We start from the raw sequence: 23,459 nt of genomic DNA on the forward strand, positions 1-23,459 counted from the left end.
CCCAGGGGGCCTAGCCCCTCACACATTGCTGATCAGTTATTCTACACATTATTGTTACTTCCCAGGCTCATACTTTGCAGCTGCAGAGCAAGTATGGGGAGCAGGCATATCACAACTTCAGTTTGTGGATGCTCAGCTGAGCTAGACACAGGGAATGCCTGCAAAGAGTAAGTGTACAAAGCCAGCAGCAGCTGCAAGCACAGGGACAGATCCCTTTGCGGCAGCACAGCTGACTGACTATCAGGCTCCCCAGGGCATCTAGCACCAGGAGCCAGAGAAACGAGCACAGGACACCACAACTGCACAGAGGGAAGCAATATGCATCCACCTCTCATTTCTCGTCAAAGAAATTAAGGCTTGTTCAAGCTCCTGTACTGACTTCTAGCAGGAAAAAGCATTCACATCCTGTTTTCCCATTTCTGCAGTTTTCCAAGATTTCCCTTACACTGAGGAGGACCAACTTGACTCCTCACCTGTTTGTACTAACCAGGATTACCCATGAATTCCGAACAGCATGCCTATTTTTTTTACTGTACTATTAACTGAAAGAACTAAATAAACCTGTATCAAACCATTGAGAGCTAGAGACATCACCCAGCTAAAAGCCCTTTCCATCTGTAAATTGTTTTTATTTCCTTTGAGCTTAGCACTATTTCCAAGAAATATCACTTGGTCAAGTAAAATTTTGTGTAGTACAGCTGACCAGATCAGTACCTCTTCTAACACGTAGACTCTAATTAAATAGCTGTTGACCTTTCTTGGTAAGATTTTTTTAAATATACACTCTGTACAGTCACCTCTAAGTTATTGTTTCTTAACCTTTTCTTTTTCTCCTTTCTAACTGAAGGACCACCTAGCATTCTTCAAAAAAAAAAACAAAACAAAACAAAACCCTGATGAACCAGCTTGTGCAATGCTGCCACCATGCTTTTCATTTACAAGTAACTAAAACAACTTTAACTTCTCATACATCAGTTTCCACATGTTTTCTTTGTTTGTTTGGGAATGCATCGACCTGTTCTGCAAATTGTTTTAAAAACTGTTTTGCTCTGTAATTCTGGACACTTTAGGGATAACAGTTCGAAAAAAAATATGTTCCTTAGTAAACCAGAAATTTCTTCTATGGCCACCAGCATGTCAAACAGTCTTCCTGGAAATGGCAGCTACAACCCTAGCAACATTTATTAGCTAAGGTGCTTAGTAGTAAAAGAGGGTTTAAAGCAACTTCCAAAATGCCCTCTGTGTACACATTCATATACTTTCACCTTAGTAATTCTATTAAAACACTCATTCCTAAGCATGGATTATTTTATGTTTATACAAGGGTAGTATCCAGAGATTTATTGCTGTTTTTTTTTCTTTAGCTTGAGAAAGTGTTTATAGAAGAGGTAGTATCCTTTTATCAGACTAACTGATATGGTTATGGTGGATGAGGAGGGAGAGGGCAAACCCCTACCAAAGCATCAGACAAGCATTTATACATACCAGCACTTTTTCTAGATATTTTTATAGGAACTCAGTAGTTCAGCCACTTTGTAGCTCTTAATTCCATGACAGTACTAAGTTTGTTCAGGAACAACTGTAAAAACTATTCCAGGCAGCCGTTAATAGGATTATTTTCTTCCAGGCATTCCTTTTCCCTGCCCATATTTCCAACAACTGGTCAGAAAGCTCCTGTACCTTTCACTAACTTGTTCCATTGCTCTCCTTGCCTCTCTGTCCCTGTAGTGAGACTACTGCTTTCCACTTTCCAGAACATGAAAATACTACCGTATTTTTCCATACATAGTGTAAAAAGCACCAAACATTCATATCACAGAATCACAGAACGGTTGAGCTTGGAAGGGGCCTCTGGAGATAGAGAACTTCAGACAGTTGTAGTGATAAAGCACCATCATCTTCCTTGTCCTTCTATAATAAGAGTACAATGCAGTTTCTTCCAGCTTTGAAACACACACAACCCTTCAGGATATAACCTCAGGCAAATCACATGAACATCATTCTGCAGGTCAGGCTTGGGAACAGTCACATACACCAGTCATGCTTCTACATTCATTTTATACACAGTGCCATACAATATACAGAAATTTTTATATACATGTATTTTATATACATATATCTTTATAGAATATGCTATATTAATCTGCATCTTTCTTTATAGCAATATTAGTTTAGCTCTTTCACATATAGGTACAAAAAGTCACATGAGAATGGCACACGAAGGGTGCTTGAGCTTCCTTGTAGTCTTCATGCTGGGGCAGCTCAGAGCAGGGATCCAGAGGGCAGCATTCCTGGAAAGGGCAGTGACCTTGAGCATGGGGACAGAGGCTCCTGTGTTCTTTCCCCACTGATTGCACATGGTGAGAGGCACCCAGAGCAACTCAGAGCTCCCTAGAAGAATTATTTATTCCCATAAATGCAAAAGACTTTAGCTATAAAGAGACAGTTGGGCTGAAAGAGTTAATTTCATAGCTATTGTAGTGTGAGTTGCCCCAGCATGTGATGCGAGATAGGTTACAGAAGCCAGCAAAAGGTTTTTTTCTATAGAGGCATTGGTGTTGTCCCTTACAGAGGTGTGGAAGGCAAAGAAGCTATTCTATCGCATTGCCTGGTGGAGCCCCCCATCAAAATACAGCCATGACTCTTACAGCATGGAGGTCATTGAGCTGGGTTCCACCCAACAGAGCTGGCACTAAGGAACACCAAAAAATGAGAGAAAAGTAGCTTCTGCCCAGTTTTTCCAGTCTTACTGTCTCTGCTTATGAACAGCCATCTAGGAGAAGAGACCAGACTGGGGGCTGTCATGGCAAGACATAGCAGCAGACAGCTGAGCTAAAGGAAAAGGTCTTAGAGTACAGAGTGCTCCTCTCCTGCTGCCCCATGCATGCAGATGGTGAGGTGCAACTCATTATCAGTAATCCCTGCACTGACATTATTAATGAAGTTTCAGTAGGACAGGAACTTGGAACTATTCCCTGGATGTCACCTCTGCTGTCAATTGCAGTATTTGTGGAGGGAAAGCAGGGAAGCTATAACCTTGGTAGTTGCAAATGATGCCACTTACCCACCAGACAGTGGCTGCCAGTGGAACCTGTAGATAGGCTGATAAAGGAGCTAAGACCCAAGGAGGTGAGTAGTAGTGGTCTATCAAACACACAGTGATGAGATCATTTTCATATACACAACACTCCCTAAGGTAATGTGTTAGGACAGGACAGATCATACAGGCAAGTGCCACCAAACACATCTGAGTGCTGAGCAATGTACATGCTGCTTTGGATTGCTCCCTCCTCATCTTGGTACTGCCACATGTATCACATTTTTCTGACTCTGAGGCATCAGAATTACATAAAGCGTGTGTCAGAATGCAGGGCAGTGGAATCCCAATAAAACCAAAATGAAGGTTCATTTTTGTGCTGGTCTGTGTTTAATGATTTTACAGAAATAAGTAAGAAACCAAATAGAGGTCCTTTTATCATATGGATGTGAAGCATGGGTAGAATATTTCAGCAAGTGAAAAACAGAACAAGGGATGATATGGTGAAGTCAGCAGGGGTCTCAAACACAGCAATGACAACAGCAAAAATGCCCAACTCCCTAATAAGAGAGCTTATGTTTGGAAGCTATCCTAGAACCAGTCTGAGAACTGTCATTACATCAAAACTGCAGAGAACAGTTTAGAATATGGCAAGTCCCTTTCAGCATAAGTTCTTGCACATAGAGGGTCAGATCTTGAAGACAGGGAGTTTTATTCATGAATAAACCTGTTAAACACTGTCTGAGATCACATACACCACAGGTAAGAAATGGTGGGAGTCTTCCTTTCCTACTGTGGATAAAAATTGCCTTGCAAGACAAGATTCAAGATTGGAGGGGGATGGCTGGGTAACTGTGGTGTGAGTATGAAGAAGCAGCCTGCCTCAGGTCCGACTTTGCTATTGGCACTTTGAGATAACCTGAAGTGGCAGGAGATAGTGGGGAAATCTTGCAAAGCCTAACCGAGGTAGAAAAAGAGGTATCGACAGTAAGAACAACTCTGAATCAGTCCTTGGCCAAACCTCATCTCCTTGCATCCACATTCCAGAGGAAAAAAAATGTGTAGAAGTTGGAAAGGAAGCTAGTAGCTGTATGATCCCAAGCAGAAGGTTTGTACCTCAAGCCAATGGAAAACAAAGGCACAACACGTATGAAGTCAAGAAAATAAGCAAAAACATATATCAATAATGGAGGCAGTGAAGTCCTTGAAGGTAAGTGCATACACTTCCTCTTGTCGTTTAGGGCTGTCACTTCTACGACACAATGAGGAACTGCTCTCTGACTGTTTCAAATTTTAAGTGTGTATGTCCACTAATAGCCAGAGTTTAGAATGGCAACATTCTCCTGCACAGAGCACAGGGTGTAACAGCTCTAACAGAAGCACAGGGTATAGATACAGTGTGGAGATGGTGAAGAAGAAAGTGCAACAGAAGCTTGGTAGTTTGCAATGGAAGCCAACAGTTTTGCTGCCATGCAGAACATACCACCCTCCACACGATGGGTTATTGTTACACAATAAAGGATTTCCTTCCTAAAATATTTCTCAGTTCTAATGACACAGAGTTTACAAATTAGCAAGGTTTAGGTTTCCAGCTCTATCCACCACAGATACGATACCCACCCACTTTGGCAGTGAAGAAGGCCCTGACTCTCAGGGATGGAATGTAAAACAAAAGCAAACAAACTGCAGGCCCCAGGTGCTGATCCATGCCATCTGACCTCACTACAACACTCTACAACAACTCACTACAAGGGGCACTGGCTTCTCACTTGAAGGGAATAGAGCCCATTCAGGAGTTGGCAAGGAGGAGAAGGGCATCAATTAATATTCATACAACCCATTTCACCTACACCTCTCACACTTCTCTACCCATATTAGCTGTATGACTACTTTACTGGAAAGCAATAAACTCCCAAACTAAGTCATATGTCTCAGTTCCAGCCTCTCTCTCACTCTCCCTTGTGCTAAGGGCAGTGTTTGCCTCCCAGCAGGATGCACTCCCTGCCTGCAACATGAAAGACAGCATCATCCATGAGGGAGCACCATGGAAGGGAACTCTTGCACAAGAGATGTAGTTCTTCCCTAAATTCAGCTTTGCAGCTCAGTACTGAACAGCCTCTGATAAGGATGTGCAACAAGACCAAGTGAACCAATGCTTTCAAATGCTTCAAAGCAGTAAGTTCTCTCAGAGAATCCAGCAGAGCAGTCTGTGCAAAACAACTGCTTCATTTCCAACCTTCCGTTTCGTTAAGCAGGTTAAAGAGGCACCATGTACACTGCAAGCAGTAAAGAAGCTGACATTTCATCTGTTAAGAAAAGGACCTGACAGGAGTTTTAGACTGCCATGTGTCCTTTTCCATTTTGTGCACTGTTGCCCAAAGCTAATAGCAACAACAGCCATTCCTGTTAAGTCTATCTTGGGATTTCACATTGAGCTTTCAGGTTCAATATGTTAGATATTTGATCCATTTTCCTTACACTTCCCTTTACTTTTGTAACTCATTGCTTCTGTTGCTACAGAACTCTAACAAGGTAGCATTTAGCCAACAAATATTTACTCACCCTATGCTTCTCCGAATAGAAAGCGAGTATCACAGCTCTGTGAGAGTTGTGCTGGCAGCAGCATAATTACATAACAGCTTTCAGCAAAAATCCAGCTTCAGTTGGGGATAACTTCAACACAAGACAGGATAACAAACATATGACAGCATAGAAGGATCTTCAGCAAAAAGGATCTCAGATTTCACTTGTCTGAGCAGAAAGATGTAAATGTAATGCCACAGATTCAAAAAAAGCTGAAGGAGCTTTCAAGCAAACAGCAAAGCTGCTAGGCTTGTTGAGGGCTAAAGGTTACTTTAAATACTGCCAGTATTTCTGCATTGCATTTAAAGACTTATAAGCCACTTTATCAGCAAATTACTGGCCTATGTGGTTTAATGTGTCCTGCAGGCAGTAGTTACAACCATCATGCCTAAAAAAAGAGAGATCAAATGCTGCTGGTAACCTTGCTGCAAACTGAGAAAAGCTGCTGCAGGCAGAATGTTCTCATACTGCAAAGAGAGGAGAATATCCAAGCCGTGGGTACGCATAATCACACAGTGAACACTCGGTATCTAGCAGATCTCCAGGCCAGCTGATTCTCAAGGCAGATACAGAAGTGCTTCTGTTGATCATGAAAATTAAACGGGGTAGGCTGGAATGCCTTCCAGTGTCATGGTCATGTTGGGATTTAGATATAGCGGGCAGCACTTATAAGTATATGCAGTATTTATGTATGCATATGAGAGCATATGACATCTATTCACCAGCAGAAACAGGGAGGTAGCTTGTGACCGAACAGTTAAATTTTAAGACACCTCAGTGAATTTCACAATATCTAGAAACACATCCACTCAGCTTGTAAAACTTGCAGAGGAAACCAGCTACATTTTGCATAGGTAAGGTAATACATATTCTGTTTTGCTCCCAGATAGATGTGAGAGAGATCCTAGGAAAGGGAACAAGTACGAGGTTGTCAGTACACTGGCAGATGACAAAAACATATTTTTGACTAAGCCTGAAGCTACTTCCAAGCTTCTCTGAAGGGCTATAGCTGCAAAAGGCAAATTGCAAACACACCAACAAATATATTTCAGCAATGATCAACACATGGCCACTGCAAGGAATAATTCTTATCACTCATATGCCCTGAGCTCTAAATTAAACTGGGTAGCTGTGTGGGCAGTTCAATGAAAATACTGGTCTTTGCCAACCTGCAGATAAAAAAAAACATAGAGAAAACAACCAAATGCACAAAGAATATATTACCAGAGGCCATTTTATAAATCAACAAGATGCTCACAAACATGTATAGAGCTCAATACCCAGTCTGAAAGCAGAACACAGCAAGAATTAAAATGAATTTAAAAATGGGAAGTAGCAACAGACAAAACTACAGGAAAACTTCACACAGAGTGGGACAAAATGCATCTAGAGCAGGGACAAATCAGAAAGACTCAATAAAGAAACAAAATCACTGAAGGCAAAGAGAAGGTTTAACACCCCTCTTAATTAGCTCCTCCTTACAAACACAGTGAAACTGAAGGGGCGGGGTGAAACTTATTTGGAGATGATATCCGAAGAAGTAATCCTACATCCATTCAGTTTGCTGGGCTTGTCACAGATCCCCCCTACACTGTTTCCTTTGGCAGAGACAGGACACACTGGCCAAGGTAGGGCAATAAGTCAGCTCTCGCAGCAGAAGTTCCAAAGAGCATATACTGAATGTGCATCCCCCCATTGCTCACTAAATCACAGAATCGGTAAGGTTGGAAGGGACTTGTGGAGATCATCTAGTCCAACCTTCTTCTAAAGAAGGGTCATCTACAGCATGTTAGACAGGATTTCATCCAAGTGGATTTTCTTCCTTCTCATCTTCCTTTGTTCATTGACAGCAACACCTAGTTCCTCTTTAAATCCCATTCCTGTTTGGAACCCTCAGCCGTTAGTGTAATCTAAAACAACATATTTAATATCCCAAAAGCACAGAAATGAGAGTCAGTGGATTTTCATATTTACATTCACAACTAGCTTTGCCATATCAGTCCTCTGTACAGAGCAAAATATCTCATATAACTCCTGTTCACCTCTGAATAAAGTTCTTTTAAAAAATTGTAGAAGCTGTGAATAAATATGGAAAATATAGACCAGAAACACGAGAAGCAAAAGCTAGAGATATTATACTTATATCTAAGAACCTTTCAGTGCTAACAACTCTATGACCTTTCTACACATCCTTATCTGCCACTGAAAGCAGCAGCTCTCAAGTGAATCAAGACACAAATTTAGGGAAGACAGACAATGACAGGAATCCCATTCCACTGTGTTTTGAAACATTATGAGAACATGGGGAGTAACTGTGTCAGTGGGGCTACCAAGGATGTAGACTGAGACACCATCATCCTGAGATGGAGTAACCAAGAAGAGAAATAAGGTGGCTCCTGATTACATGACAGGAATAGAGATTAGAAAAATAAAGAAAGATCAAAGAGTCATAACTTCAGAAGAAAATGCATTTCCAAACAGAWAGGACAGCTCCACAGAGGAGAGGGAAGAACATTAAGTGTTGGAGAAGAGATGTCTTTCTGTTCTGTATTTGTACACACAGCATAGCAGGATCCTCTCTATGTGCTTGGCACTGCTGCAATTAAAACAATAAAAGCAGCATTACTGAGGTAGAAGAGCTATCAAAAATAAAGTTAGCCAGCACTACATGCTCAGGGCTCGATATCAGAATATTATCAATGGGAATATTTTCTTCCACTTTAGACATACTCAAAATGTTTAGCGTGCAGGCTATAGATGTGAAGAACAGAGCAACATCAAATCCATCATATCTTGCGAGGGTGTTTGAGAAAAGGTCAGAGGCTCTTCCTCACTAAGCTGATGGATGTAGTTAAACATGCACCTAGTTAAGGGCCTCCCACGTTGCCCCAAATGTTTCAAGGCTTCAGGATTACATTCCACTACAGTCTGCTGAGAATGTCTCCAATAACATGAGATGACAACATCCCATCCTTACACAGTTAAATGAAACTTGTGTACCTGAAGGGCTATGGAAAGAACAGAGAAAAACTTGCTAGAGTTTTTGACAAAGCTGCATCAGTGTACAGGGTTTCACTGACTATGCTTTAATTTTAGGGTGCACAAAGTCCATTTTCTGTCCTCCAGGAACTGGATGGCCTCAGTTCTACTCCTTTATCCAGTAGCTCCAAATTGCTATTTAAGGATATGCCAAAGAACTGTTGGTTGCTTAGCTGAGGTCCAGTGTGTCAGGTACCACAAGTAACACTTCTAGTACTGCCCCTATGGGGTGTAATGTCTCACTGAAATATTAAGGGAATATCTAAACATTAAGATGTACAAAGTGGCTGCATAACAGCCTGAGAATAGAAACCAGCAGCCAAGCGGTTAAGAAACCTGAAGAAGCTTCGTTTAACAAAGACAGCTACACATCAGAGTAGAAGAAGGCAGAGAAAGTAGGCAGTAGTATGCAGTATGAATGAAGAAGGTAACTACAGTCTTAGTATTTATTTTTAACTTTTCAAATATGCTCTTCCAAGATGGAATACAACATCAGCCTGTGCAAATGCTCCTACAGCACAGAAATTATGAGAATGAAGACATACAGAAAGACATTTAAAGCAAAAATGCAGAGAACATAGATTTACTTTGTGAGGGTCAGCAACTGGAAACAGATCTGTTTGTCGGGAGAAAACAGTGGAAAACAGCGATTACCCATAATGTGTTGCAATAAGAACCTTAACTAAACAGGCTCTTTTGCACCTTCACTGCCTTGGCCTATGGTGAGCTAGGTCACAAGCAGGAGGTATTTCCAGGCTTTTCAGAAGAAGCCTAATAAGCACAGAACACAAACAAAGCAAAATTGCAGCATGCCAGGCTGTTTCTGATACAGCTGGTCAGGGCAAGGTAGCCACATTCCCCCACAATACAGTTCCAATGGCACAGAGAAAGGAAACAGTCATGCACATGATCATGTATGCCAAGAAATAATGGAGTTACACCCAGATTAGAAATGACTTTCTAGTGCAATAGTGCAATCTGTTAAACTTAATCAGGTCACTACTGAAACAATAACTCTTTTCTAACAGGGAGGAATCTACCTTCCTTGCTTTGAGTCAACTTCTACCTCCCTTGTGTAGGGCACCAGCAGTTCGACCTAGTCTCAGAGAAAGCCATCTCCTCATTAATAACTGCCAGGAATTGAGACACTTCTTTCATTAATGTTTGTAAAGTGCTTTGCAGATATAAAACTCCACCTAAGTGCTAAGTTATTACTACCCACCTTCTGCCAACGTTTAAAGGCAGAAATTAACTCCTTTTCCTCACTCTACCAAAATGTCAAGCAGCTTGCATCAGGAGGTAAGCTAGCCTACTAGTATCAGTCTACATCTCCAAATGACCCTTTCTCCCTCATAACTATTCAGCTTCTCGTCCAGCATTCCTGGACATCACCTTTTTAATTTTGGGTATCTGCAGCAATTCACCTTTACCCGCATCTGCAATAGTGGATGATCTGATGACACTTACACAGCTCTTCTGTATGAGTTCCTGAACTACTGAAGTTCTCAGCAAGGGGAATACAACACTCTGCTCTTTTCTGAAGGATCTACAAAAAAAGAAGAAGTAACTTTTTGTTGCTYGGAAGGAAATGCTTTTTCTTTTACAAAGTACTTAGAATCCAGAAAGGCTTATTCCCTTCAAGAAGTTAGAAGAGATCACATTTTGAATGTAAACCACTGGGACAGTATTTTACTGCCTTTTTGACAATATTTGACCGCCTATTTGACAAAGCCGCTGCACTTCTAGAGGCCCTGTGATTTGTAAGGAGCAGAAGATACAGTGTCTTATATTTAATTGTTATAAGGGACTTTAGCACTTGGACACAAAGTCCAGTTCAGCATTTCTGTGCACCTGCTGAAGTCATTTACATCAATAAACAATGGACATAAAGTGCTACTGTTCTGATGCAATAGTGCTTGATACCACTCTTGCTTTGTTTGTACAGCACCCAGGACATCAGAGTCCAGATCCATGGCCAGGGCTTCTAGCTACTACTTGAGGAACACAGCTAGAGGCTACAGATAACAAGATCCCAGGTAGTACTCATGAACAGTTGGACTAAGCTCATGGGAAGCACAGTATTCTCCCACAACAGAAATACCACAGTAAAGGAGGAGAGAGGAGGACAACAACATGGGTACAATAAGTAAGTTAATTGGGAATTTCTTTTCCAGTGAGAGAGGTCAGAGCTCCCATAAGACTGATTGGTGATTCTGCCAAGCTTTGAGTGTATTTTGTCAGTTAAAGAATTTGTGCAGGTCATGGTATGTTAACTTTCTAGATAGGTAGCTTCTCTCCTGCCTCCATGGTCAGAAAATTTCTGCCATATGACAGCTCTATTTGGCTACTCTGGACATTGAGGCTCTGCACAGCAGTGCTCACATAGTTTTACCAGTGACATGACTGGGCTATGTAATGTGTTGTCATGCAATGGGGAGGCAGAGAAGGAGACTGGGTGAGGGATGCATGCAGTTTCCCCTAGGCTTAGATCCAAGGAGTTCTCCTATCATCCTACCCCCACTTTAAAAACAGGAGACTTGCAATTGTACCAAAGTCTGCCCGTTCTCTCCCTCCTATATCCCCAGAGGGAATGTTACAGGAAGGAGAGAATGAACATGCTTCTCGCTTAGGGAAAGCCTTCCTGTGTGCTTAATAAATACCTTGCAAAAAGCTTAGCAGCTCTGTAAACATACAGGAGATTTCAATACTTAGTAAGAGTTCATTTTTTCCCTGAACTCTCAATGACAGAGGCTGGCTCTGATCTGTGATTACTACATACTGGCGGTGTTAGGACCCAGCAGGGTCCAGCAGAGGCTCCTAGGCTCCACAGGGGCCTGGCAAGTAATGCTGGGTGCAGATGAGCCTTCTAAATGTTGAAGTTGATCCTTCCATGCAGCTCTGAGATGAGAATCTTGTCAGTCCTGCGGGAACGTTGCCAGCTCAGAGTGGTCCAGGGATCTGTAAGTGACGATGGCAACATCCAGGAAAACTCCTTCTGGCAAAGGAAGAAACGTGGCAAAGGGCTTTGGCTCTCCAGAACAGTTTCCTTTCCTCTCAAAAGCAGCCTGGTGGTCACTGAACACAGAAATACTCAGGGGAGTGAAAACACAGTGACAGCCTGATTCTTGCTGTGCCTGGCCAGGGAAGGGGAGACTGCATTTAGGGAGAATACAGTCCCAATGGCTTTAAAATGGGAGAATGTCCTACAAAAACGATCCCCATGGAAGTATGACGAATTGGATCTTGGGCCAGATCCAACATGTTAGTGCAACAGGGCCCAAAGTTTCAATCCGCTTATTTCCAAAACCATTGAAAATAGTACTAGGGAGGTGATCTGGTCCCTTTGCTTCCGTTCATACAACTTTCAAACTTCAGAGAATCCACTCCTTCACCTCGAAGGATTCCCTGAAGCAGAATATTTCACTCCCACACCTCAGCAAGTACCCTGGGGCAAGGAATCTGCCCCTTAATAGAAACCAGACAGGCTAAGGTAGGGAACTTGCATCTACCTCTAGTGACTCAGACCCTCTTAGTGTAGCAGGCATTGTGAGGTAATGCTTCTTCTCTCAAATAAAAGCACGGGTCCCGAGCACAATCCATCCTCCAGACACCACTGTGCTGCCATTGTGGCACCCCAGAAGGAATGTTTCCAGGTGTCTCCTCTGACCTGAACTGCCCAATGACCAACACTTCCAAGTATTATTCCAGCACTCAGCCTATGGGATCAGCTCGCAGAGCCGCACCCTTTTACCCCTGCCCTAGAGAGCAGAAATCATGAGGTCCTCCTGCTTGGCAGGGCTGGTTACATGCCCAGAGGGGGTGGAAGTCCGGATTTTGTCAGGGGCTAAGCACTCCTGGCTGCTCACACCTGTGGGAGTGATGTCCATGAGTTCTCCGGATGAACTAAGGGGGAAGGAAGGTGAGACAGAGATGCCCGACGAAGGATCTGTTGAGCCTGCAAACAACCTTGGGGGCTTTGGGACTAAGTTGGGTTCATATTGGGCCCTTAACAGGATCTCCTGATCACTGACAGACTTGGGCATCTCTGCAAAGTCACTGGAGCGGTCTGACACCATCATGCAGTAGATGTCCTGGAAGGAGCTGCTTTTGCTATCCAAATTAAAGAGGCTGTCTATGAACTCAGCAAACTCCAGTACCTGGGGACTGGGAACATCGGTGAGTCGTCCATTCTGGAGGGACAGCTCCTCATGAGGGGATAAAGAAACTTGGTCCCCCTCACTGCTGGCCCCCTCCTTACTGAAGCGTCGCTGGGGGGTAGTACCACCACTGTTGAGAACAGTGTCTGGGGCCTGAGTCTCCTGGGAGTGCTTGGAAAGGCTATCAGCAGCCAGCAGCTCTGTCCGTGAGCTGAGGGAGGGGTTCTCCTCAGGGATAACAGGGTCTATATAAAAGCAGTGTGTCTCATCCTTCTCCATGACAGCATGGAGGCTGGGGGAGCCCCGGATGCTTCGAAAACCAGAGGAGCGCCTTGAGTCAAAGCTGTAGATGGATTCATTGTCAGAGAGGCTCTCCATGGTTGCTAGAGGGGCACGACGGTCCTGGAGCTCCACAGAGAGCCGTTCCTTTGTATCCAGGAGGAGAAGTTCCACAGGGTCTTTCTGCACAGGAGAAACTGCCTTTGTCTCATAAAATCCCTCCAAGCTAATTTCAGAATGAGACTTGCTCCTGCAAAGAGTAACAGGGACAACATGAGTTTGCATCACTCCTTAGAGAACCACAACTGAGGAACTGAGTCTTGGGCACATATCACTTCTCTAACTAGAGCCATCTCACATAAGTGCAGGAGACACTTCATTTCTTCCTCCTCCCAGCTGAAAGCTAAGCCCCCACCTAACATTTCTACACCTACCCCTCCACATCTAATTCCTACATTAATAGAGAGGCTTGAGGTATGAGACATTAAAGGACAGGCTTACAGTTAACCTATGACTATTTTCTCCTTCCTCTCATTCTCTGAACCATTCCAGTCTCATGCCTTCCCCTCCTTCTCCCTGCTGGCAATCACTACCTTACTACCAAAAAGTGACAGAAGACTATGTTACAGCATTGTCTATGACCAATTTAGGTACCATTTCCAACAGAAGACTTTAAAATAGGTAAAAGAGCAATCTACTCAACTTAAGACAGGTAAAGATCTTTAGAAAATTCCAGTCACACTAAGACTTCTATAGATCAGTCAGGTTCCTCCCAATATAGGGTCAAAGATACAGGAAAAGAGCTTCCCATACCAAGCCTACACAAAACTTGAGATTACTTGCAGTCAGAAAGTGTCTGCCCTAAAAACAGAAACTTGAGAAATGTCTGGGACAAGAACCGGGCTTAGTAAATGACTACTGCAGCTGCCAAAAGGCACAACTGATCTATAGGGAAAGGCTTTTAATTTAAGCCAAGATTTGATCCAACTGTTATTTCAACAGAGCAGACTAATATGCGCATGGCTAACCTTGCTAAAGTATGCGAACAGATTTCAAGAACCCCCAAAACAGGGAATCTGACACAGTAACTGGCTCCATTTTTTAACTAAACACCATCAAGTTGCAACTCTTCCTCCTCCAATACCTCCCCAAAGCCTCTTTGCTCTTTCCCTCTCCTACTTTCCCTTTCATATCTCACAAGAATTCCCTCTCTGCTTTCACTCACCTCAAGATGAAGCAATTCCTTAGGCTATTTCTCCAGGGTTTGCTCTGGCTATGACATGGAAACCACTCTCCTTCCTGCTGTTTGACCTAATTCATCTTCTTGGACTTCTTGGAGCCTTCACAAACATGAGCCAGTCCCTCCTCTTGCTGTTTCAGTGCTGTGGTTCTCCTCCTGTCTAAGCTCTCCTTTGCTTGTTTCTGGCCATCACTCCCTCTCTCTGTGACAAGAACCTTATTATTTTCATATTATTTACTGTCTTCTCTCTCATCTTTTCTTTAAATTTACACCTCACTCATGTTACCTCAAGGACACTCAGCTGTGCATTGTTTTCAGCACAGACCATTTCATCCTGCCTCTTCTCACAATCTATTTAGACACCGTACAGCTTCTCTTTCGGTCTCTTTACTCAAAATCTCCAAAGTAGAAGAGATTCCCTTGCAAAGAAACGAGTCTCTCTCACCACATTGCCACCGTCTGTCACATGCTTCATCTTACAACTTTGAAACATATCTTTGTCCATATTTTTATATATTTTTTTTCTGCCTCTTGCAAATCTGTGGTCTCCTTCAGTGCCTCAAACTTCATCTGAAAATATGCAAGGAGTCTTTCTGCTTTACATCTACTAGAAAGAACGAGTTCTTCCTCACACTAATCCTTTGTATACATGCTGGATGTACTACCCAGCCTCCAACTTATGGTCTTTGCCAGCATATTTGTGTCACTGCTCACTGACCAGTGGTCTAGCTTTCATAAAATAATCACTGCAGGAACATTTTCAGAACATGTGTTTCTCCCTTGCTTGGTTTCCACTGGACTGAGCTTCTGACTCTAGTCCTTCACAGACAGAACACCTATTGCTTTCCTATCACACTGAAATCGTCTTCACTCTTGTCCCATACTGCTAGCCCAGATACCTGTATCTGTGTTTCCAGATTCTCCTGTTTATATTATTCCACAAGTCACATATTATAAAGAAACATTAAGTGCACATATTTGCTGGTAAGCTTATGGCATCTGCTGCTTTTGAGAATTACCACACAGGGTATCTTTGAGCACATAATTCACACAGGAAAATGGAGATTTGGCTGCAAGACTGCAAGGTTTGGTTTTGTGGTACCACAAAAACCCTAGTAGCCTTGATAAATGGAAAAAGAAGTTTCCATACCTTGTCTTCTAGGTCCTCCTGACCTTGCTGCATCAATGTATTCTTCAGTAAGACAAAGATTGTTTTTTCCTCTAACATGTACAAGGTATACTGAGGTTAAGTAAAGGTCTCACATAGGCAGGCCTTGGATCTGTCCTTCCCACAAACGTTTATCACAGTGCCCCAAGAGGAAGAGGACCCACACCCAGATCCAGTAAATCTCTTAAGAAATCAAAGATATGTCCTTACTTAATACTGCTGTTCCTTCTGTCCACTGCTATGGCTCCAGTTCCAATCTGTACTGAGGGTCCACTAGGCAAGGGCTGACTCTGGAAGACTAACTCTGGGGTTAGATCCACTTCTGTAGGACTCACCATTACTTTGGCTGCAGAAAGTAAAGCTGTTTTTCCCTTGTTGTAGTTCTCCAGGACCTATTCAAAGTGAGCAAAGAAACACCAGTGTTTTACTGGAGATAGCAGTTTTGCTGTTCTCAGCTCAGGATTTTCATGAAACTGCTAGATTTGCCCGAAACTGCTAGATTTGTCCATTTGTTTCTTATCAATGCCTTCTGCAAGCACAGAGCAAGATCTTGAAATAAAGGATTACATTGACTAACTTTGACACCATCCACCCTGTCAAAATGCCCTATTGGGAAATCAGCACTGGGGAGGTGACCAAAGATGCTGCCAGAAGCAACCTCAAGACTCCAGCAGGATAAGAGTCTTGGCTAAATCTACATGTCAGAGCTGCATGGCTTAAAACTGTAGTTCAGGGGCATACTGCAAGCATTATACACAAACTTGGTCACCCCACGGGGTAACAGAGGGGCTGCAGCAGCAGGCTGTAAGATTTTTGAACCCTCTCCTCCAACCCCACAGCTGTACATACAGACATTTAGTTCTATCACAACCTGGAATGAGCAGATTCTGAGAGAAGGAACCAAATACCACTCAACATCAGTTAACTGTGGCATCATATTTGGAAAGACGGCCTAGTTTAGGACACTGGTATTGGGATGAAGATCTATATTCAATTTCCAGATCCCATTAAATTTGACACTAATAGTTCGGGCAAGACTGGCCCAGAGCAGTCTTCTCCCCCTCTCCACAAAATAAATGGTATTGAGTATTTAATAGCCAGCTCTGCTGGGCAAAGACCATCCATTCACTGTTCATGAAGGGCTGTGACAAGATACTAGCTTTAGTTAGGGCATCTAAGTGCTTTTGCCATAAGAATTAATAAAACTGGATTGCACCAGGGCAGTTTTCTGACTTTCCAACATACATGCAGAGCTTTTGCTTGGAACTGAGAAGCCTAGTCAGCCTGTATGCTTAAATCACCACACCCCTTGTCCATTTGTGACTATAAACTCACCTCATCAGCACTATCATACCAAGCCTTTCCTGACCAACCATGGCCTCTTATGCATTCAAGTCAAAGTCCATGCTGTCACACTGAACGACCCCTCCCAAATCCTTGATCCCAATTCTCAGTGTTACCTTGTTGAGCCCTTCCATGACCACATATGGCAAGTGTTCATGCAACATTGCTGGTGAGATGATCACTTCATTAAATGCCTTGTTGTCACCCCAGATAGCAAAGTAAGTGGGATCCTCTTGCTCACAGCAACTAGAAGAGGAGTTGGTATTACAAAGAGAAAAATGGGGAGTAGGCCAGTACTTTGGCATGCAAAAGTAACAAGAGGTTACAGAGACAGAAAAAGCAACAACAGGAAAAAGGGAGATAGGAGATATTATAGTACACATGCTACTGCTATTGCTCCAGAAGTCTGCATCACCAGCAATATGAGTATCTTCCCACCCTCATAGCACATAGTCACCATAGGACAGTGGAAAAAAATCAACTCCCTCATATGGGTTGGTTCATCTACTGGGGAGTCTTTTCCAAAAGTAATTTTCACCCCCATCCATGGGTTGGCTTCACAGCTCTGCRCACACTCACCAGCACTGCTCTGCAGGATGATTGTGTACCACATGGATGATGCGGCCAGGTGGGTAGAGGGGTGTGCTTGCAGACAGGGCAATAGTTAGATCACTAGGATGGGTCCAGAGGCGATTACTGGTTACTGAATTTTCTTCTGTCTCTTCAGGGAGCTCTGACTTCGGTATGCACTTTGTAGCACCTACAATGATTCGCCACTGTCCAATACAAGAACGGGGAGGGACAAAATGGAGAAAAGCAAAATCATCTTAGAGACTGTTAAGTAGATTCGTTTAAACTAAACACATGAAAGGAATGGGGCTTGTGACTTGGTTCCCTAATCGTGTACCCAAAGATAGAAATAACCCCATCCAAAAAGAAAGGTTGTTTCTTCCTCCTTTCCTCTTCCAATTTTAATCTTAAAAACAGCAAAATCTTGTCTTTCCTCTTTTTGCTGGAAACTTTCTTAGAGTTAGGGATCTAGAACAAGGACATCTTTATCTCTCAAATGATAACTTACCAAACCTTCCAAAATAAACAAAGTAGAAAGAAATCTGAATTTTTGATGTTTAAAAACAAGCAAAAGATTATATAACATAACCAGACAAAAATTCCCTTTAGGCTCTTCTTTATGCACTAAAAGAAATCCCCCTCACGAAAAACACCAAAAACCTCTAATCCAAACCACAAAAAAACCCACCATAAAATGCTAATAAAAAAAAAGTAAGCTCACTTTTCTCCCAATCATTTTTATAATATTTTACCCTCAAATATCTTAAAATCTTAGAGCTTTTCTGTCTCAATGTGACCGTCAAAAAGCCTGAGCAGGAACAACTTCACACACCTATTTCCAAAATGTTATCTGGCTGCGTATTGTAGCACTATTCAGACAACACACAGCTGTGCCTATATAAACTCACAATTCCTGTACTTCCAAGACTGTTACCATTTCTTACCAACAAGAAAAAGCTACAGTTGGAGCACAGACTTCAAAACAAGCTCAGGTGGGAGAATTGCCTGCTTAGTTGTTTTAGGACTATAGCACTGAACTGAAAGCATGTGAACCAGAATCATCACATGAAACTATAATTATTGGGTTGCAGCGTATAGCCTTAAGCTCTGATCTCTCTAGCTGCCTTCTAGCTCTTGTCATCACTCCTATGGTTACCTAGACAGTAGTCACAGTGGACCTGAGGGGCTGGAGAAGTTTGCAATATTGTTGTGTGACATTAAGGAAGTTTATCTTCACTGTTCAGGGACTTACACTGAGGTGTCTGTTCATCTTCATTCTTACCTTTGGCTTGTTGCTCCTCTGAAGAACATCAAGAAGTTGCCGGCGAAACCCCTCTAGCTGTGAGAGACCAATCCTGGAAAAGAGAAAAAGTATTCACAATGCCTGGACAGGGAACTACTGACAGGTAACAGAGGACAATAGATACACACAGAACAGAAACCATGCTACAGGAGATACTACAAGAATGCAACAATGCCATTAACGCAGATGACTTCAGAGATGAGGTGTGACATCACACCGCACCAGGAACCAGGGAAAAGAAGCCACAGGAAATCAATGCAACAATAAACAAGTATGAAATGCAGTAACAGAATCAGAGTAATGAACACAAGTATGAGAGAGGTCAATGAATAGATAAAGAAGGAGATGATACAAGGGTGCAATCTCAGAAACAGGCAAGTAGGAAACAATTACAGGATGCCACAAAAAGATAAACCAGGAAGATGACACAGAGCTATGTGATATCAGTAAACAGATTACTGGATGGAAAAGATTTTGTCATACAATTCACCAACAGGCAAATTCTAGTAGTATTGTAGTATTGCTCCTCCACTGAACTCTACAAGCCTAGGAAATGGCACCATTATGTGAGATCACACAACAGGACAGAGGTGAAAACAAAACTCAGGTTGCCTGGCTTCTAGTCCAATGCCCATTCAGGAGGACATATCCCAGGAGATGATGAGAGGTGAGAAATGTGAAGATACAAGAAATTAGGGAGCTGGCTCAAAGATATAAGATGATATGGAACAGGTAACCAGGGACAAACAGCATAAAATACAAGCTGACAGTATACCTACTTTGGAGCAGAGGGTAAAGAGGGATGGCATAACACAGACAACCCAGGAGATGGCACAGACATATCAGATACTGCAATGTACAGATTTATAGAGACAGGATATTCATCATTTTCTTTCATACAGGCAACTGAGAGACAGGGGAGGGATATGCTCACACAAAGGTGTGTGAACACCAATATAGGTGTCCGCATAAAAGATAAAGCAATRCAGGTAACTAGGGAGACAAGTAAGAAGCACACAAGGACAGGTAAATGAGGAAACTGGAGACAGAAATGATCTTAGGGCTTCCGATAGGGAACGAGTGACTTTACTACAGAACAGCAGATACTTGTCAAGGAATCAGAGGCTTCTCAACTTGCCTGGGCACTAGATCTTTGCCAAGCACGACTGCAGTCACAAACTCTTTTGAATACTCCATGGCATCCTCACTGGAAGAGAAACAGGACTAAGAAGAAGCAAAAAGGGTTTCACTGGCAGCAAACTACACTCCATTCCCTGACTCCCAGACATTGAACCTGGTCATACGAAGAATCTAAGCTGCTCAAAACCTTTGGGACTTGCACCCTCTTAAGGCAAGGCTGAAATCCATGTCCCATACCCCAAGCACCATTACACCCTAATGGTATAGTGGACTCTTCCTACAGCTAGAATAGCTCCTTCCTTCCTTCCTTCCTGAATATATTTGGAAAAGTACTCAGATTCTACGCCTCATAGTGATTTTCCTATAGTTCAGGAATGGCCAGGACACGAGAAAAGGAAGAAAAGGATACTACATGCTCCTGAGACTACTCTAAAAAGATACTGTAGAACTAAGATGGCCACTTTCTGCAGTAACCTTAGCACCAAGATGAGAGGGATGGCTTTCACTCCTTCACCTGCTTCTTCTCCAGAGAGCTACCTTCCTAGAGACCTAGAGCCACCACAGGTAGATGCCAGAATCACTGACCTAGAGAATGATCCTGGGCATGACATATAGTGCAACAAAGATCAGATGTGTGGCAGTCAGAGACACTTCCTTGAACTCTGAGACAGTTGAGGTGACACAGAGCAGCTTGGCACAGCTATCCACGGATCTCAGGAGGGAGAGCTCTGAACAGAAAGCTATAAAATTCTACGGAAATTCTGAAGAACAACTCTTCTATAGCAACAGATGACTGGGGATTACTATCATAACAGGGCATGCTAATGTCCAGATTCACTAGCAGGATAGTTAAAATCCCCTGGCTGATGTAGGAACATGATGCAATAGCTATCACAAGGGGCTTCTCACAACACATAGCTGCTTTCAAGTGTCCCCATGGTGTTTCTCATGACTAGAAAGACTTTATCTCACTCCATGGCCATGAAGAGGGATGTTTTTATTTGGCTGCTATGGAATTAATACAACTGGCAGGTCTGTTCCAATTTACAGTATGAAGAATTCACTTTACCTCTCTGCAGACATATCTGAGGTAGTCAGTCTAGATTCCTCCTACAGCCAAAGGAGAGAAACAAACACCAGAGAAGCACAATCCATCTGACCTATGTTAGGCATCCACTTCAGGATGCGAGAACTCACACCCTGGAAGTGCCTATTTCTTTCTGTCAGCTGCAAAAAGATGCAAACTAGATCTGATGCAGACATCTATTTTTTGTCAAACATCTCCCATTTCGTAATCTATTCACAGTGGATGGGGAGAGGACACCCTGGCATTATGCACGGGGCAATAAGGAAGGAAATCATACCCTGTTCACTACCAACCTCTCAACTTTCATTTTCCGCTAACCAGGGTAAAACTAAGAGCTTTAGCCATAGATGACCGAGTCACAAACCTGAATATTTGGGAGAGTGGCCATCTGCCATCATAACCTAAACTCCAAATGACAATGCAGAACAAAGACTGTCAACAACCCTCAGCTCCTACAACTTGTCACTCTTTTCCTATATGGTCCTCAAGGCAGAGACTATCTTTGTCCAAAAAAAATCACAAACAGGATCTGATCCTGCTACAACTACACACCCTCCCTCATCAGACCTCCTGTACCAACACTTACCTCAGCAGCCCACCTGGGGGAGAATATGCAAAGCACTTCAGTGACGGATACTGTGGACGCAAGAGGAAGGACAGGATGGCAGCTGTGCCAGCCCCTAGGGAATGACCAACCACAATCAGGCCATAGTGTTTTGTCCCTCTGCCCTGAAAACAAAAAACAAAACAAGAAATGGAGATCAGACTGGAAGGAAACTCCACATCAAATCCCAAAACTGGTCCATCCCCCAAGCTGATGAGTTTTTCCTATACATTAGCTCTCCACACTAACTTCTCCACCAATGGAAACTACAACAAATTCTGAAATGGGAGCAAAGTTCTGATTTACACTGGCTAGTCTATGTCACAGAGGCAGCCCAAGCACATTCAGTTGCAGCTCCGCAATAGTTCCATATGTTCTGAAGGGATACTGGAATTAACTCTCTTTCGGGAAGAAAAATGAAAAAATGTGTCCTCAAACTACGTAGGTTATTTGGGAATTGATATATGCTTTTGCTCCTCCTCAGATCTGACAGCCTTCTGAGAAAAACTGACTCCAAGTCCACAAATCTGAGCTCTCCTTGGTTCTAGAAATGATGATTCACTCTCCTTAATTTCATTACTCAGTCATACTGAAAAACAGAAATCTTAGCTTGCAGTTTGAACAGTAATTATCTGAAGACTACATATTCTCAACAGTCAGCAGATTTACTCGACTAATTCAGGGACAATACTAATCTCTAAGTTTAGTACTGTTCTTGATATTCAGAGGCTGGAGTGTTAAGCATGGCTCAAACCCAAGAAGTTTACTAAAACAATGTTTCAGAAGTCTGAGTCTTGTTTTTCTGTAGGATCACAAAGCAGTGCCAGCACCCTATAGATTTTATATAGAGATAGAGAATCTAGCATCATACTCCCAAGACCTCAAGTCATCATGATGGAGGCCATAATTGAATCTCTGCATAAGATCAGAAATCAAATATAGAACAAAAGACCAAATTACCTGAATGAAAGTTCTATCATTGAGGTTGTTTTTCTTCTCAAGGTACCTCTAAGTCACCATTACACTTATTACAGTCAGCGAGGTAAACGCCAGGGAGAATTATACTGTATAAACCTCACTTGTTATACTTTCTTCCTGAACATCTGCTGCTGGCAACTGTCAGAAACAACGTACTGGGTTAGATGAACCTTTGGTACGACCTGGGACAGCACCTGTGCCCTGTTCATTCCACTTCTTCAGATCTTTCTCAAAGTCAAGATTCAGATGATATTTCATTTTCTGCACAAAAGCCTATTTCTCCATGTTTGTTTAATTGAGCTCTTTCTCCATCCTTGTTGATCAGGTCCAGTTAGTTACACTGTTCTACAGCAATTAAAAATTGGGCACACCATATGTAATGCTAGCTTTGAGCAGAGTACAATATGATATGTACTATCACACACAGAAGACAAGTGAAATATAGAGCTATGTCACTATCCTTGCCAGTCAGGTAACAATTGAGCTCTATAGCACATTGGGAAAAATTCCCCATGAGCAACAGCTCACCTAACAAGATCAGTTTTTATTTTCTGGGCAGAGGAATAAAGCACCATATAAAGAAGTCAAATGTCTATGTATCTCGCCATACATCTACCCAACACTACAACGCAGACACTTCAGTTTTAACTTAAGACATTAAATTTCAGAGCACAATTTAGCCTTTCATCCCCCTTATCATTTTCTCTCTCCCTTCTGTTATTGCTAGTTTCCTCTAAGCATTGCTCAGGTTAAGGCATTCTTCAGGCATGAGAAAAAGACAGCTGTCAGTGGGGAACCAATAGGTTCAGAAAAGCCCTCTCCAGTCAGGCATAGACTGTACTAATACTGACACATGAGCTTAAGTAAGCTTCTTCAGAACATCCCTCTTGAATTCTCCCATAGCTCATTCCATCACAAGAAATACAGACA

The 23,459-nt window shown here is 42.6% G+C and overlaps 1 protein-coding gene across 1 annotated transcript in view; it reads right to left on the minus strand.

Annotated features, from left to right (window-relative positions):
• Positions 1-2,041: 2,041 nt before the first annotated feature.
• Positions 2,042-23,459, minus strand: part of DAGLA (diacylglycerol lipase alpha) — a 74,447-nt gene continuing 53,029 nt past the window's right edge. Inside the window, exons 15-21 of the mRNA XM_085317789.1 lie at positions 21,534-21,676; positions 19,859-19,927; positions 18,700-18,772; positions 17,427-17,623; positions 16,964-17,093; positions 15,714-15,895; positions 2,042-13,345 (exon numbers count right to left, since the gene is read on the minus strand). Of these exons, the coding sequence (XP_085173915.1) occupies positions 12,418-13,345; positions 15,714-15,895; positions 16,964-17,093; positions 17,427-17,623; positions 18,700-18,772; positions 19,859-19,927; positions 21,534-21,676 (1,722 nt within the window). The 3' untranslated portion in view covers positions 2,042-12,417. The remainder of the gene's footprint in view (positions 13,346-15,713; positions 15,896-16,963; positions 17,094-17,426; positions 17,624-18,699; positions 18,773-19,858; positions 19,928-21,533; positions 21,677-23,459) is intronic.

This window comes from Rhea americana, unplaced genomic scaffold (genome assembly GCF_003343005.1).
Source record: "Rhea americana isolate MKP2758 unplaced genomic scaffold, rheAme1 scaffold_506, whole genome shotgun sequence".
Taxonomy (NCBI): Eukaryota; Metazoa; Chordata; class Aves; order Rheiformes; family Rheidae; genus Rhea; species Rhea americana.